Consider the following 16,324-nt stretch of genomic DNA (forward strand, 5'->3'; position numbering starts at 1 on the left):
ATTAACTTTTAAAATATGTATTCAGATATATCTCATGCTGGATAAATTATAAAAGTTGCAATAAATGTCTGGGGTCAACCCAACTAGTATTTAAAAATGTGCCTGACTGTGTGTTGTGGAGGAGATGCTGCATTTTTTGTGTGTTATATTTGTATTAATAATATACAAGTACGGGCAACAATGAGGAAAATCAAATCAAATTCAGCTTCAGGACTGACCCTGATCCTGGATGCACACATGACTTTGTTTTATATTCAGTTTAATGTTGCATTCTCATGGTGCTATAGGCAACTGTTAATTGCAGCAGCTTATCAAAGGGATAATTGAGGCCTTAATGAAAATTTGGCTGTTTCAGTAACTGTCTGATGCCTGCTGCCTGAGCTGTGCACGCACACCCCCTGCTGGCTGCTTACACCTAGTACCAGCATTGGATATGAAAGAAAAACAGATAATTCTGATAAAAATCTAGAACAGGGGTCTCAAACTCAAATGACCTGGGTGCCAATGCGCATCTATTGTGGTCAAGAGGGGGCCGGCTTAACCTAAAAGTGTTAAAGTGTTCACAATATTGCATCATGATATCACATGTATACTTAATAATACTATTTATGATGCAAAATTAATGTATTAATATCAAATACAGACATTAATTTAAATTACATAAATAAAAGTGTGGACAACTGTGATTAAAATTTGTGCCAGGAGCTGTTTCGGCCACTGTCATTCCTAATTATGACCAAATGTCTTATTATTACTGTTATAATAAACATTAAACATTGCTAGGAAACATATTATATTCTATCACCTCGCTGGCAGCTGTGCCTCAGCTACACACTGTGTTTAAAAGACAGTCATGGGCCATGTTTTCATTCCATGTAATCGATTGGGGGCCACATGTGGACCCCTGATCTAGAATGTTTGACAACATTTTTTATCCTTATAAACTGCTCACTCGCTGCCTCAAACCCACATTGGCGTTTAATCAAAGGTGGTCTTATCAAAGGAGCAGGCAGTAGACCCCCCCCCCCCCCCCCCCCACAAGGTAAACAATGCTGTGGACTTTGGTGCAGGACAGTGAGTGGTTTTGTTCATTATGGATGTCTGTTTCCACCACATGAGAAAAGAAAGAAAGAATGCAAACCCAATTCATTACTATCAGATACTAATATTCCATCATTTTAAGATAATATCCCATCATTATTATATGCTATGTCATAATAATGAGAGGAGATGCTAGGCGCCCGGCCTGTGTGTGTTTACTACTGGTGTGGAAAACGAATACAGAGGTCAAATCACTAATTAGTTAGAAAACAATAAAGAAAAAACAACCAATTCGAATTCTATATAAATGAGGTGTTGCTGCGTATGTTCAGAGGGGAGACAAAAACATTCATTAAGACCAATTCTACAACCGTTTTTTTCTTTGTTTTTACCTCGTCTGCTGCTCGGTTGAATGTCGGTGTACTTCTCCTCCAGTGCGATAGATGGCAGCATATTAACGTCGTCTCATAGGCAGAAAACATCTAGCACCAGCGACTAAACAGGAAGGAACACACACAGAACATTCTATAAGAGGTTATTTCACAGGTGAGTTGACTCGAAACAAGGACACAATGTGCGTGTTTAACATTTAACAACTAACTAAGGAACACTGGTCACATGTTACTGTTTGTTGGTAAAAAGAGGGCGGCACGACTCCATGTACTTACTGAGGAAAAGTAAAGCTAGCTAGCAGCAATGGCGCTTTCAACATAAATACAGTTTCAGCTGCTGCCTGAAACATGTCAAGCTGATTCACTCACATTAGACTTATATATAATATATAATATACAAGAATGCGACTTATTATCATCATCATCGGCGTGCTTGTAAAGTAGCACAACGGACTATGCTAACAGGAACAAACGCGATTAAAAAAAAATCACTGCTGAAATGTAATGTTAATAAATAAAGTATAAAGTAATTTGGTTCCGGTTTGTGTCGGTCAGGTTATCACTATGATGATGTAATTGGTACCAAAGTGTTCAATGTGAAATGCATCAGATAAATATTGCACTCCCATGGGATATAGGTAAAGCGAGGCTTTTATTTTGAAAGTATGCTTCGACTTTGTTATGTGGTATTATACTATTAAACGGGTATTTAAGCCATAGCCGAGACACTGTGTATTATTGAAATATGACTTAATGCAACTGCAAATTTAAAATGGTAAACTTTTAAGCTTGTTCTTCAATAAATAAAGTGGTCTGAAAATTACTAAATTCCCAAATCCAGAAGGGGGTGGGATGTATAAATTTTTTTTCAAAGTGCAGCATGCTGTTGCTAACCCTTTCAGCCCCTTACATGCCCAAGCTTTAAATTTGTTTTCCAGTGTCTGGTGGGAGCACCAACATGCAGAATCTGGTGGTGCAGGCTCTTACCATGAGACAGCTCGGGAGGCTGCACCCCAGCCACCTGCTAGCTGCTGGTTATGGACTGAGACAGACAAAATGGTGTCCCAGGAGCATCCATACACGCCAGCTGTGGGGTAGCACAGCATTCCCCACACTGGGCTGCCACAGACTGACGTCTCATGGCAGAGATGCTGTCAGGAGTTGGTCTGTCCATCATCTGAGGTTCAAAAGCAGCAAGAAGAAAGGTGCAGCAAGGACAACGCAGGAGGAGGATGAGGAGGAAGACGAGGCGGCGAAAGATCCAGAGGACAGGGATTATGAAGATGCGGTGGAAGAGGACCCAAATCAACCTAAAGATTATAAAGACATGGAAAAATATGTGCAGTCTTTTCGCTATGATGTCATCATGAGAGCTGGCCTGGACATGGGACACGCGTAAGTCAGTCTATCCTCACTACTGTCCAGAGCAGTGCTTTTAAATCCTGGATTTGGGGACCCAAATGCCTTGCATGTTTTAGATATTTCCCTGCTCCAACACACCTGATTTAAATCTAAATCACGCAGGCCATTGTCTCCCCAGGACCAGGATTGAGAAACACAGCTGTAACTCGTAAACAATAGCAGCACCTTTAATCCCAGAACTGAACAGAATGTCCTTTAATTCTGATGCAGAAAAATTGAAGATGCCTTTTACAGCGGCACACTCAGGCTAAATGGGAAGACACTTATCAAGAAAAGTAAAACAGTAAGTGAGAAATTCAATTAAAAGTTTTGTATTCATCCAATTGATCTAATCTGACCTGCCAATCCTATGATTCCTTTAACATAACTCATATTTTGTTCTGTATGCAGGTGAAAGTTGGGGACACTTTGGACATGGTTCTGTCCGAGAAGCCAGAAGACAACACTGTTACTCTAATGAGAGTCACCATCAGAAGAGTTTTTGGGGAAACCAGTAAATCAGAAAAGTGCAAAGTTGCCTTAAGGCGGTGGAAAAATGTTGAACTTCCCAAGAATGAAGTCTTTAAACCATGAACTTGAAAAGGACAACACAGATTCTAATACAACATAGAAATGTTATAACTGGTAATATGATTTGTCTCAGACAAGCTGGCTGTAGAATCAGTTATTTGTTATGACTAATACTTTTCAATGGTTGTAGTCAATAATGTTCACAGTACTTAGTGACTTTCTCAATAAATGTGCATTTTGAAATTTGAAAATGATGTAATGATATCACAGGTTCACAGGTTTTCCTCAAACATGTTAATTTGCATATGTTGTCCTATGGTTCCATTTAGCCTAGCTCAAAATATAAAGAATAGAATTTGATGACATTTCTATAGATTGCAGGCAGAGACAGCCCAAGGTATCAGTGAACTAAGTGCCTGCTCAAGGCCCAGTGACCACCAGGGGACCCCCTAGAGCATATTGTGCATGATGATATACCCAAGGCATGGCATTGTTTAAAAAAAAAAAAAAGCACATAAGGCTAGATATTATACATAATACTGCTATTGGAGTAGTGACTCCCATATAGCTTAGGTCATGACAACCATGACATGTATGTGCATTTGCACACTGCACTACGCATAATTGCTTGTTATTAATGAAAGAGGAGTATGCACAATATCTCAATTGTGTTTGTCACTCTGGAGCTGAAAAAAAATAGAGGGAGAAAGTAGAGCATGACAAAAAAGAGCAAGATAAAGCTTTAGTCATCAGAAACATCATGTTATTTACTGTGTGCTAAAGAAATAAAAAAGCTGACTAGATACCTCAACAGGAACGGCTACATTTAATAATGTAAACTTGTCAAGTCGTATATTTATATTAAGATTTTATTAGAAATCATGAGTCATGTTAAATCGTCTTTATAATATAAATTTTGATAAGAAGGCTTAACATAAGCACATTGTTATTAAAACTGTGGTGGCACAATGCTACATCAGTAACTGTAATGGCAATACATACAGGCAACAAATTACAGGAATAACCACCAGGACATCGTCACCATCTCCTGTAGGTGTTTTAACTGAGGTCTGGTGACTGTATGGTGTTCACAGTCGTCGTGTTTCTCCACTCCTTTATTTATTTGGGTTTTTCCTTTAATTTGTCACCCATCTCTACATCACATCATTATGAATTCTATCTAGCCATAGAGCAAATGTGTGAACGATGTTATCAGCTACTGTCATGGTTATTGTTGTTAAGGCTACAACATTTAAGGACAAAGAATGTTAGATAAGCTATGACAGTTTTGGCTTTTAAATAGAAGCAGTTTTTTTCCTGCTTTATCGAACATTAATAAGACTACATTAAAATAGATAGTTGAGGTTTTTTGAAGTGTGGTTTTATAACGTACTGACAAAGAGTCAGTGCTGACTTCACTGTAAGTGTCTCCATTGGCAGGAACACGGACATACACCCTGACTGAAAACATGGCTGCCTGAAAGGAAACTGATGTTAGCCACAGCACACAGTAGTTGTTGACCTAAATCTGACTCCATCAGTAAGTTCACCAAAGTAGTTTGTGAATTTAATGTCAAAAGATTTACCTACGTGACACAAACTTAACAAATGAGGCAACAGTTGCCCAGCAGCTGACAAAATGATCAAAGCAGATTTCCTCTATGACCTTTGGTGCAAGAGTCAGTGGTAGATTAAAGAGAAAAGATAACATCTACTTTAAAGGTAGATTTTAAAAGGCAAGTATTTTGGAAGATCTGTCCTGGGTGTACCCTGCTTTTTGGCCAACAGCGCCCCCTGCGACCCTTATGTGGAGGATAAAGTGGTAGAAGGATGGCTGGATCTTGTAAATTATGGCGCTTTTCCATTCACTTCTAGCAATACTCAGCTCTACTCTTTTGTTTATACAGAACATAAACACAGAAACAAGTGATGGGCAAGGCAGTTCTTTTTGGTGTACCGAATTATAAAAATCAATTAATTAAGAAATGAGTTCACACAATCGTTCAGTAGTTCCTGCATGACTGGAGCGTAGACACTGAACTGAAAGACGATGGGAGTGGTTGTGATTTGGATGGTTTTTCTCTATATGTGTCCCTGTGATGGACTGGTGACCTGTCCAGGGTGTACCTCGCCTTTCGCCCTGAGTCAGCTAGGATTGGCACCAGTGCCCTACACGACCCTCATGTGGAGGATAAAGCGGTAGAGGATGAATGGATGGATGGGCTGTGATTCAGCTCACAATCGCCGGCTTTTGGCAGTGCTGTCACTAAATCCACCAGACTCCTGTGCTATATATGAAGATTTTTTAGAAATGTTCTTCCTATATATTGGAGATTAAAGCATGTTTTAGGGATTTTTAAGTCTTTTAACTGATCTACAATTCAGCATTGATTGGTTTGATTCTTGTGTCACGCAAGCATCACAGTCATGACTCTTCCAGTGACAACACTCTCTGCCAATCAGTGGTGGGCAGTCTGTCAACGACACATTTTTAGCATCGGCTCAGCTCAATTGGAACCTTGCCAGAGCAGGTACTAAAGAAAGCACCAGGTACCAGGCAAATCGCTAATAGAACCGTATCATGTGAGGGCGCCATTATTTTTACCTTGTGTCCACACTGGCAGCCATGTTCTCATTGAGTGCAAGCGTCTGTGTCTCAGACTGGCTCATGGTGATGCACTGGTGGATTTCAGCGTTGACTGTGTCAGTACCTTATACAAACAAACTTTAAAAAAAACTCAACAATAACTTAAACTACAACATCAACTGCTGTAGTCTAAAGGTAAAATATGACCAAGAACATGACTGAATAAACTCATAACAGCTTGGCTTCATCCTACATGGACATATTGTAAAAGTTCAATGATGTGGTTTCAGCTTGTATAATGTGCAATCATTTTTTGACAAATAAGTGTTGCCGAAACAGCAAAGTTCTGTAACTAGGACACAGTGCTTGACCTCTTGGCCTTCTTAAGAATGTCACACTTCTTCCGATTAGGGCGCCGGCAGCGTTCGTCAATGCTTGGCACACATTCATAGTGCCACACCTCCTCCATCTTATCCACAGGATACACCGCTTCCACATAGTGACGGATCAATCTGAGGCGCACAGGGTCAAGCTGCTTCTTGTTGCAGGCCCCGGAATGATTGTATTGCAGCCTCAGGTTCTCCGGAGTGAAGAGTTCAGGGAAGAGGCGCACGAGAAGGCGAGCAGCAAAGTTCCCAACAGAGAGACTCTGCTGTACGATTTCCCGTACCTCAGTGTCTGAGAGCAGGTAGAGAGAAGGTACAGGGAAGTCGGGTTTAGATACAGTCAGTTCATCGAGGGGGATTTTGCAGAAGTCTTTGCTGCTTTTCTCAGGAGGTAAAGAAGGGATATCGAGATCCTCTCTGATATCTGGATGGAGCTGGTTGAGCTGACAAAGAAAGTCCTGCTCTGACTCTGGACCGTACACTTTGCGTTGCTGCAGGTAGGATCTCCTCTGCTCCGTGTCACGTCTCCTACACCTCTCATCAAGTTTTCCCACAAATTCTAACATCCACACTCTGTCATTCTTGGCCTGCGGGTAAACTACCTGCACATAATGACGGATCAGGTTTACGCGAACAGGATCAAGCTGCTTTTTTCCAAGAGAACCACTACAGTTGTACTGCTTCCTTGTGTTCTCAGGGGTAAACAGCTCAGGAAACATGAGCACCAGCAGCCGGGAGGCAAAGTTTCCAATGGACAGGGAACATTCATAGTTTTTCTTCAGCTGCTCCCTGGACAAGAGGTACTCCTGGGGGATGGTAAAGTCTGGTAGAGGAATGTCCAAATTGTCAAAATCCATGGGTGTGAGCAGTGACTTTTTGGCTTTGCGACTGGGTCTTTCATAATCTGCCAAGTCTGGTACTTTAATATTAGAAATATCTTCTGAAAGGCTGGTCAGTTCATAGCCCTCATCGTTCATATTATCAGGTTCACTCCCATTGCCATTACTGTGCGGACCCTCAAGTGCATCCTCTATAAGCTGAATGCAGACCTGGAGCCAGCTGTCCTCAGGCACATCAGGAAAATTTGCCTCCATATACTTTCTGATTACGTCCATCTTGTCAGAGTCCAGAATTTTCTGCCCCACTCTACTGAAACTGCTGAACCCTTCAGGCATTTTCCCCCATTCAAACACCTCAGGGAAAAGACGATGCATTAGAAAAACTATTAAGTCCTCAGGTGAAGAGAACTCGTCCAGCTCCTCCGAGGCTTGTGTTTTGAAGGAGGTGTCTGAGACAGCCAGGCTGCCTTGCTGATCATCCAGAGCAAAATGCTCTTCCTGACCCTGCTCGTTAATGAAATGATATGTTTGAGGATGCTCAGTTTTTATCCCAGCACCAGTGACGGTCTGCTTCCTGAGCAGCCGAGCACCCTCGACTTCTCTCTGCGTCCAGAAACGATTGAAGAAATCATTGATCTGGAGGAGACACTCTTCCTCCCAGATACTGTTGTTCTTAACTGAAGGGTAACAAACCTCGACGTAGTTACGAATCAGCTGCAGATGTAAAGACTCAAGTGTTCTCTTGCTCGCCATGCACTCATGAGAGCACTCTCTGGCTTTGAACAGCTCCGGGAAGAGATGCACCAGCAGCCGACAGCCAAGCTCCCCAGGACAGGACGTCTGCTCCATTAGCTGATTCAATTCATCACTTGTTAGTAGATATTCAGGAGGAGGCTGGAACTCTGTCGACATCTCAGCTGGTTTGACCTGCTTTTTGATCCTCATGACTTCAAGGGTCAACAAGTCAACTTTGCTGTGAAGCTGAGTCATGCTTGAATTGAGGGTATTGAGAATGAAAAACATTTTCTCAATCAGAGGATAAAGGCTAGAGTTTGTTGTTGTTGAATCTTGGCCTGAACTGTCTGTGCTGGGGAGGCTCTCCACTTGGCCATTTTCCTCGGGAATTTGGAGCTTGGTTGAGAGGATGCTGTTGAAGTTGATCTGATTTCCGGCGCCATGACTGGCCTGCTGCTCCACACCCGGAGTGTTACGCTTCTCCGAGATCCTGTGGGAGATGCTGAAGAGAGGCTTTCTGTAGGAAATTCTGGTCGTCTCCTGAATGCAGTCCTTCTTCTCTTCAGTTGTGGTGAGGCACAGAGGCTCATGTCTGCTGCTCACATCCATCAAGTGCCTCCTCATCTAGAAAGAAGACACAACATTCAAATCATGTGTACATAAGAGACACCTTAAATACATAGTTTGTTTTCTTGAGTGTTGCTCTCTCCCTCTCTGTGTGTACAGTCAGGCCGACACTCTGACTCTCTTTTGAGTCGTTTTGAGAGGTTTCATGAGGATGAGACATTTCCTGAAACAATGCCGTGTTTACAGGAAACCTTTTCAAACCGAGAAAGAAAATGACTGTTCACGTTTCGTTCCGTTTCTGTGTGGATAGATAGAGTCATAGCTTCTTACATACAGCTGACCGTGCTCTGTGTGGTCCCTGTGCTGAGAAGCAACAGAAGACAGGTAGGCACATGCTCAGTCGGAAAAACAGATGTTAGCCACTTAACAAAAGTCTCACTTCATAAAATATTTACCAGCGTAAGTGTACCCTATTTAACGTTTAGGGTTAACTGCTTTATCTCACCAGCCTTTTGCAAATGGAAATTGAAGTTTGGTTCACTCCGTAAAACACACTCTCCAGCACCAAAGTCCATATAGAAAATCAGTGATTTCACAATGAGCCACACAGGAGTTGTTAATCCACTGCTGCCTCCATTACTACATTAAAATGTGTAATTTTCTGACTTTGGTGTTTGAAATTATGTGTTCAGATTTACACAGGTTATACAAACGAGGCAGCAGTATACACGCAATACCCATACTACATATACGACCTAAAAATGCTTAATTGCTATTTGGACTTTGGAGCAGGGAGTGAGCAGTGTGTAATCTTAAATCTACTGTCAGAAAAGGCAGTTTATCTGTGAGAATAAAGCAACAAACATATTAAGAAAAATAAAATGGATAGATACATTTTAGATGTTGTCCCCACTGGCTGCTATATTTTCCACTGAGCATGTGCTTGTCCGTCTTCTGCTTCCCAGCATAGCGAGCATGCTCTCAGCTCTGTGTAAGACACTGACACTGTGCCAGTACTTCAAACAAAGCACAGCACACGTCAAAAAAAAGTTGAAGCTTCACTTTAACCTACTTAATAAAAAGATAATATGCAGATTTTCCCTGGATAAAAACGGTTTTAAGTTAGCTTACCTCACCAGAGACTCTGGCTCTCTTGCTGCTGTTGGGCTGGTTTGTGTCAGGGTCCATCTCTGCCGATGTTCGTTTACCAGCCTCCGAGGCCTCATGAGATCCTGCTCCAAGTCCTTCGGGCTGTTTGCAAATAGCACGGTCCTCCGTCTCCCCCTTAATGTCCCGGACATGCTTGTGTTCTGTAAACAATGAGAGATGCACATTTTCTGAGTGAAACCACCTCATTTTTTCCCCATGTGATCAGCTTTTTCCCCCACTTTAACATTACTACATTCCTTCTAAAAAGGTGCAGATGACCCACATTCAGCGTATCATTAGAAAAAAAAGAAAGAAAAATGCATGCAACATAATCAATACGATGTTGCTATGTTTATGTTATCAATGCATGCGCTGTTGTTGATAGAGTTCAAGAAACTTGCCTTTCTCAAGCATTGCTTCATCTGAAACTTCCCCATGCTCAGAGAAATTCATAGCCTGGAAAAATAAATGACAAACATGAAAAAAACTTCACAATGTAGTCACAAATTGTGTCGTTCCTTTGTTGACTAATGTTGGTCTAATAACACAGGACATTTAAAGGACATGTCAACAGACCAAAATCATTGGTACATTAATACGATTTATCTACCACATTCAAATACATCCAAGATTGAGTGTTACAATATCATTATTGATAAATATGTATGAGTATTTTTTCTGAATAATCACGTTGTTCAGTGCACTAAATGTAAGAAGATGATGGAAAACGTCAGTATTTGTTTAACAAACCTCTGTCACTCACACACTAAATTATTTAAATGTGTGTGTGTCTGTGTGTGTTGCAGCTCTAACAGTCAGCATGTGACATGCTGCCTCCAGGCATATTAACTGGAAACAGGAGTGCTGGTAGAGGTGGCCCAAGGCAACAGAGAACTAATCAGCTGCTTTGTGTGCGGAGAAAAAAAACACAACATTTTTACACATTAAAGAAATCTAGATAGCTTTAGAAATATTTAGATATCTAAATACTGTTAAGCCTAAGTTATTTGTGGTGTGGAACGGATCAGTTTGGTACGTATTTTTTTCCATTTCCATTAAGAATAATACCAAAATATCCAGCCCCAACTGGCCCATTCTTTGGCACCCCTCCCTTGGGGTACCAGAGTAAAGCGGTACGGTATGTTTAAGGGTATAATCTCATACAAAGCTTGACATCTTGAGATGTCCTCCAGTGTTGTCTATTGTGTCACATTCAATGTTATTATGACATCACGCAAAGGGCTCTACCGGTGGAATAGTAGTCAATAATAATAGTCAAGCACCGGCTACTCTGAAGTGGTAGGAGGCCCCCACCCCCCGAATTGAATTCAGCTTAGGACCCCATAAAGGTTTGGACCGCCCCTGGGTGTTGGTGGTAAAACACGTGAAATGTGAACACACGGTTTTAGAAAATAAAGAGATTCTCTCACATACACACACGCTAAGCTCCTCTCCTCCTCCAGCCTTCACTGTTCATCCACTTCCTCATTCTTCCGCCCATGAACCCAAACAACAGTAACATTAGTGCGCGTGTTGTTACATCGTCATAACCCTCCACTCACTAACCCACTCAACAACACTCCTCACTCAGTGGCTGCCGTTTCTCTAAGCTGCTCCATTTACTGAGAGATTTAATGACGCGGCAACGTTTGCGTGGACGAGCCACACAAGCCCCCCCAACCTCCCCTTTTCTCCCACTCTAAATTAACGGTAAAGGCGCGTGACCAGCGGTTAGAGCTCACCTTCACGAGTCCACGCGAGTCCTCGGTCGTGTAAACAACATGTCGGACATGTCCGCGGCCCCAAGGCGCTGCTTTATTTGTGGGAAAGTATTGTTCGTGTTGTTGACATTTTCTCTCTCTCTCTCTCTCTCTCTCTCTCTCTCTCTCTCTCTCTCTCTCTCTCTCTCTCTCTCTCTCTCTCTCTCTCTCTCTCTCTCTCTCTCTCTCTCTCTCTCTCTCTCTCTCTCGCTATGCTTCTGTGCTTTCTCGCGTGACGTGACCACGGCGCGCGCCCGCTGTGTCACTTCCGCACAGCTGTGGGAGAGAGGCAAGTACTGGAGAGTACACGGCCCCACGGGCGTGACAACGACGCGCTATTGCAGTTAGCTGTTAGCTATTTGCTATTAGCTGTTAGCAGCAGAGGTTAATAGTAATTATTGATTCTTATTTCAGTATAAACTCAGTATTAATTACAAACTGAGCCCCACGTGGTGACTGTGCTTCAGAAGTAAATGACAGCTACATTTTTAAAACTTAACTTTCATGTAATTTGCTGCAAATACTATTTTATTGTGTGCACTTGTATGCAGGGCCGGACCAAGTCTCTGTGGGGCCCGAAGCTCAATTGTGTTTTGTTGTTGTTTGATAATGATGTTATTGATCAATAGTGCCATAATAATACTATAATATAAATAAAAAAAATGCACACATCCCACAAAACAGGAATCTAAAAACTAATCAGCTATTACATTGAAATCATAACAAGAAAGTATAAGTAATACATATGCATTTCTACTTTGATGAGCTGTATTTGCCCACAGAGCAGAAGTCGATAGAGGAGAAACATCTCTCCACCATGAACTGTGGTGCTCACATTACAGGGGCAATGCTGCCCTCATGTGGTGAGATGCTGTAACTGCGTGAGAATCAGCAACACCAGTGTCAGACCACACCATCTTCTTGTAAATCCATGTATAATGTGTTTACTTTAGTGTTGATATAAAATAATAATAATAAAAAAAACGACATTATATTTAAAATTATCATCAATATTTGTATCAGTGCTACTATGATGAATATAGATATATAAATATTTCAATAATATAGATAAATATAAATATTTATCTATCTATATAATATAGATAGATAAATATTCTAGTTACCTGTAGTTATCTATCTTCCTGCTACTGTTTATATTACTTTCTTATTTGTATGCTAATATCTTAGTTTCTCTCCATATATTCTACATATATTGACATATTTGTGTAGATATATGCATTTTTGTTTTAACTGGAGAGAGAAAACTCCCACAACTTTACCTGTTGTAGGATAATACCCTTCCAGATAACCCTAATAAATAATAACGGAGATCAATATAACCACAAGAACAGAACCTGACAACTTAATGAGGAATGTGTGTGTGTTTGTGTGCATTTCAGCTGTTATTTCCCTTACTTTGTTCAAACGTACAGTACATACAGAGGCTATAAGAATGAAGAAAGTGCAACATTGAGTGTCTTATATCCTTTTTTCAGCACAAACTAGGCAATCTGTTGAAAAAAATTCCAAATTTCTTTTCAACTTTATAAACACAGTTCAAAGTTCACTTGGGCGGTTTTTATGAACAAAAATAAAAGTCTATAAATGGTCTATTTTGTGACTTCTGCACAATTATTACATTAGAAGCTGCATTTAAAGCCTGAATATGTGACCTATAAACACCCCCCCCCCCAGGATGTCCATATAAGGAGTTGTGTTCTGTCAAATCAAATTCAGCCCCATAAAGGCTTGGGCCGGCCCTGCAGATGACTGTCAACAGGTTGGAGTACGAATGAAAACACATACGCACCCATGAAACATTTCAGAAGTGAACTCTTGTGCTTGATAAAAGCAGTCTGTCCTTGCCCGCCCACTGCTCTGCTGCTGTATACACACAAAAGCTCCCTCAGTCAGGTCTGATAGTTTTACTGAGGACACAGCATACACATGTCGTTACCCCAATCCCTTTTTATAAAGGCAGAGTAATAACACAATCACTAACAGCTCTGCAGCTTTAAGCAGATAAATCCCGAAGAACCGAGGTAAACAGGAAACAATTACATCACACACACACACACACACACACACACACACACACACACACACACACACACACACACACACACACACACACACACACACACACACACACACACACACACACACACACACACACACACACACACACACACACACACACAGGAGCGCTGCCACAAATATTTCAGTCCAGAGATGACACAACAATACACAGTGTGGCTCTCATTACTGGACTAATGAGCTGTCGCCATGGCAGTCTGATCTGTCAGCCAACAGAGCGAGCATGAACCTGTACAGGGGCTCAGGGTCAGCCAGGTACGGATTATTATGACGAGGGGCCTGAGCGTGGCACTTAACACGGTGACGAGCTCGTTAAAGTGTCATTTTTGGCCAATATGCTCGTCTGTGTCATGGAAACCAATCAGCCATACTGTTCCCATCTCAGGAGAATGACTTTCATCCATCACCATCAGCTATATGATGACATTAGCAGGTGTTTACGGGCGGCTCTTTGAAAGGAAGACAAATGGAGATCGGCGAAATCGCTCTGCACTCAAATGTGTGAAGCCATTTACATACAGGCTTATTCCTAATGGGGTCATTGGGGCCAGAGTGTGCACTGAGAGCAGAGGCAGTGAAACGCCATGAGACATCAGGCCATCACAGGGGTTTTTTACTAAAGGAAAATCACAGGCATTCACATAAAATGGGCTCTGATGTGCACTGAACTATATAGACTGGTGTGTCCTTAACAATAAATCAAAACAAAATGAATTAGGTGTTTATTTAGTACGTTAGTCTGTCAAAATTAGTGCATTCTCCTTATAGAAGACGAATGTGGAATATTGGAGTTCCAATGGTAATATGGAAGTTACTAATGATTTAGACCAGGGGTGTCAAACTCTTTTTCACTGAGGGCCACATCAGCATAATGGTTACCCTCAAAGGGCCAGATGCAACTGTCATACATCTGGAACTAAATGGAACCAAATATGATGTAAAATAAAGGTAATTACTCCGTAACATATTGCTAAATAACTTTCTGTATTTATTACTTATTCAAGTTACAAATATGATGCATTATAGATGTAACCCTGTCCGCGACGGTGTTTCTTGACAAACTAAGAGTTTTAAAAGTCTGTATCTGGTCAGAGCAGACCTGCTCACACACCTTCAGCGTGCACTGCTTCAAAAACGCACCCTCAGAAAAAGACTTTGAAGCACGGGTGATTTCTACAGCCACAATAAAGCTAGTTTTCACTGCCACATCGTTTTTGGTTGTGGCTTTTGTGAACACATTCTGCTGCGATCACAGTCTCAATCTCAATTTCACTCGTCGCATGATGCATATACAATTATACACTGTGATCTAGTGGCAGGATGCCATCACTTTGCGGGTAACGCAATCGCCATGCATTGTGGGAAATGTTGTTTATGGCCAACACACACCTTAAAGCAGCATAGACCTATTTTAACACAGATTTTAAGACTAATTAATCACTCGCGGGCCACATAAAATGATGTGGCGGGCCACATCTGGCCCCGAGCCTTGAGTTTGACACGTGAGTTAGACGATTTCTTTCCTTGTACAATGAATATTACACCAAATTACTTATTTTGCTTCAGCAGATGTTAGATAGTTTGAGTCTGAGGAAGCGCCTGTTGCACACCAAAAATGACACACTGAAGCTTTAAGGTCACTGATGTTTTCTGACAATAAAACCTAAAAGAAGTAAAAAAACACAGTGAAAAAAAACAGGTCCAAGAACACAAACTTCATTGTGTAAATCGAGGTTTTATAATTCACTGAATCTTTGTTTTCAATTCGAAAATGAAGCATTTTCTTTTCTTCTTTTCTGTCAAACAGGGTGACAGCTGCTGTCTCACCGGCTTCCACAGTGCTGTAATGGAATCTGTTGGGATGGTGCCGACTGACCCCATCCACCAGACCCTGCTGTAATTACACCACTCATCGTCTGGCCTGGCCTGGACACACTATGACGCCGTTACCTGCTTCATGTTTGACTTCAACTCTCAAAGACTTCCAAAGTGGAAAATATAAGCAAACACAAAGTCAGATTTCTGCTGATATAAAAGTGTCAAAACCTCATCCCCTCCTCACTCTGCTCGTGATTTGCTTGAGATCTCAAAAAGATTAATGCTGCAGTTGTAATGCTGTCAAGGAAGAAAAAAAAAAGGCTGCAATTTCTGTCCAACATTAAACAAAAAACTATGTTTTCCTCAAAAAAAACCTCATCCCATCAAATTCTCTGCTTACTGATTTCCATTGGGAGCATCTGTGCAACACTGTTATAGCTTAGAGACATTTAAAGTATAATATTTGTCAAAAAAAAGTTTTGTTCAGCAACTATATTTGTTATTCCGGCAGTGCCTCGGTCTCCTTTTTTTTTTGGTTGGGTCGTTTTAACTTTCCGTGCAAACTTTGCTCATGTCTCCTCACAGCGAGGATAAATATTTCATGAAGAGCCCGAGGCTTTCCCTGGTACACGCCGTCCCCTCTCTGTTTCCAGGAGGAACGAGCAGCGGAAACTAAACTGAAGAGAAGGTGGACGACACACAACACACCAGCAACAGACGCCGGCCTGTTGTTCAAATACTGCACATACGTCAACTCCACTCCCATCGAGGGGCTGCACAAAGTCCAGGAATTTTCAAAATTGGGAACTTTCCATGAGAACGTATGGGAATAAATTGGGAAAATTGTTAATTACAGGATGAGAACTTAAATGTCGTTAGTAAAATAATATATTGTAGCATAATTTTGGCTAAAACAACCAGATTTGATGGAAATATAATTGCTAGATTGCTATTCCTCAATCAGAGGCACATAGCACACTACAGGGCTATTGAGGCTGATATAGATCCTCTCCCTCTGGGT

General features: G+C 41.4%; 2 protein-coding genes across 2 annotated transcripts; one reads left to right on the top strand and one right to left on the bottom strand.

Moving 5' to 3' along the window:
* Positions 1-1,548: 1,548 nt before the first annotated feature.
* mtres1 (mitochondrial transcription rescue factor 1) lies at positions 1,549-3,590 on the top strand. Its single transcript, XM_083907513.1, has 4 exons — positions 1,549-1,587; positions 2,372-2,828; positions 3,066-3,138; positions 3,246-3,590. Exons 2-4 carry the CDS (start codon positions 2,392-2,394, stop codon positions 3,426-3,428), a joined length of 693 nt encoding a protein of 230 aa, XP_083763639.1. The 5' UTR covers positions 1,549-1,587; positions 2,372-2,391; the 3' UTR covers positions 3,429-3,590.
* A 672-nt stretch (positions 3,591-4,262) lies between these two features.
* Positions 4,263-11,463, bottom strand: bend3 (BEN domain containing 3). The gene is made up of 4 exons (XM_083907919.1): positions 11,371-11,463; positions 10,030-10,084; positions 9,611-9,789; positions 4,263-8,536 (listed from the first exon to the last, which is right to left on the bottom strand). Exons 2-4 carry the CDS (start codon positions 10,079-10,081, stop codon positions 6,305-6,307), a joined length of 2,463 nt encoding a protein of 820 aa, XP_083764045.1. The 5' UTR covers positions 10,082-10,084; positions 11,371-11,463; the 3' UTR covers positions 4,263-6,304.
* Between the last annotated feature and the right edge of the window lie 4,861 nt (positions 11,464-16,324).

This window comes from Microchirus variegatus (genome assembly GCF_963457635.1).
Source record: "Microchirus variegatus genome assembly, chromosome: 21".
In the NCBI taxonomy this organism is placed as follows: Eukaryota; Metazoa; Chordata; class Actinopteri; order Pleuronectiformes; family Soleidae; genus Microchirus; species Microchirus variegatus.

What these genes read in the sequence shown, in the direction of transcription:
- mtres1 (XM_083907513.1), top strand. Translation starts at nt 2,392, where the DNA reads ATGCAGAATCTGGTGGTGCAGGCTCTTACCATGAGACAGCTCGGGAGG. An exon ending in GGCCTGGACATGGGACACGC is followed by an intron (nt 2,829 to 3,065) that starts GTAAGTCAGTCT and finishes ATTCTGATGCAG; the next exon opens with AAAAATTGAAGATGCCTTTT. An exon ending in TTATCAAGAAAAGTAAAACA is followed by an intron (nt 3,139 to 3,245) that starts GTAAGTGAGAAA and finishes TTCTGTATGCAG; the next exon opens with GTGAAAGTTGGGGACACTTT.
- bend3 (XM_083907919.1), bottom strand. Translation starts at nt 10,081, where the DNA reads ATGAATTTCTCTGAGCATGGGGAAGTTTCAGATGAAGCAATGCTTGAG. An exon ending in TGAAGCAATGCTTGAGAAAG is followed by an intron (nt 9,790 to 10,029) that starts GCAAGTTTCTTG and finishes CATTGTTTACAG; the next exon opens with AACACAAGCATGTCCGGGAC. An exon ending in GAGCCAGAGTCTCTGGTGAG is followed by an intron (nt 8,537 to 9,610) that starts GTAAGCTAACTT and finishes TCTTCTTTCTAG; the next exon opens with ATGAGGAGGCACTTGATGGA.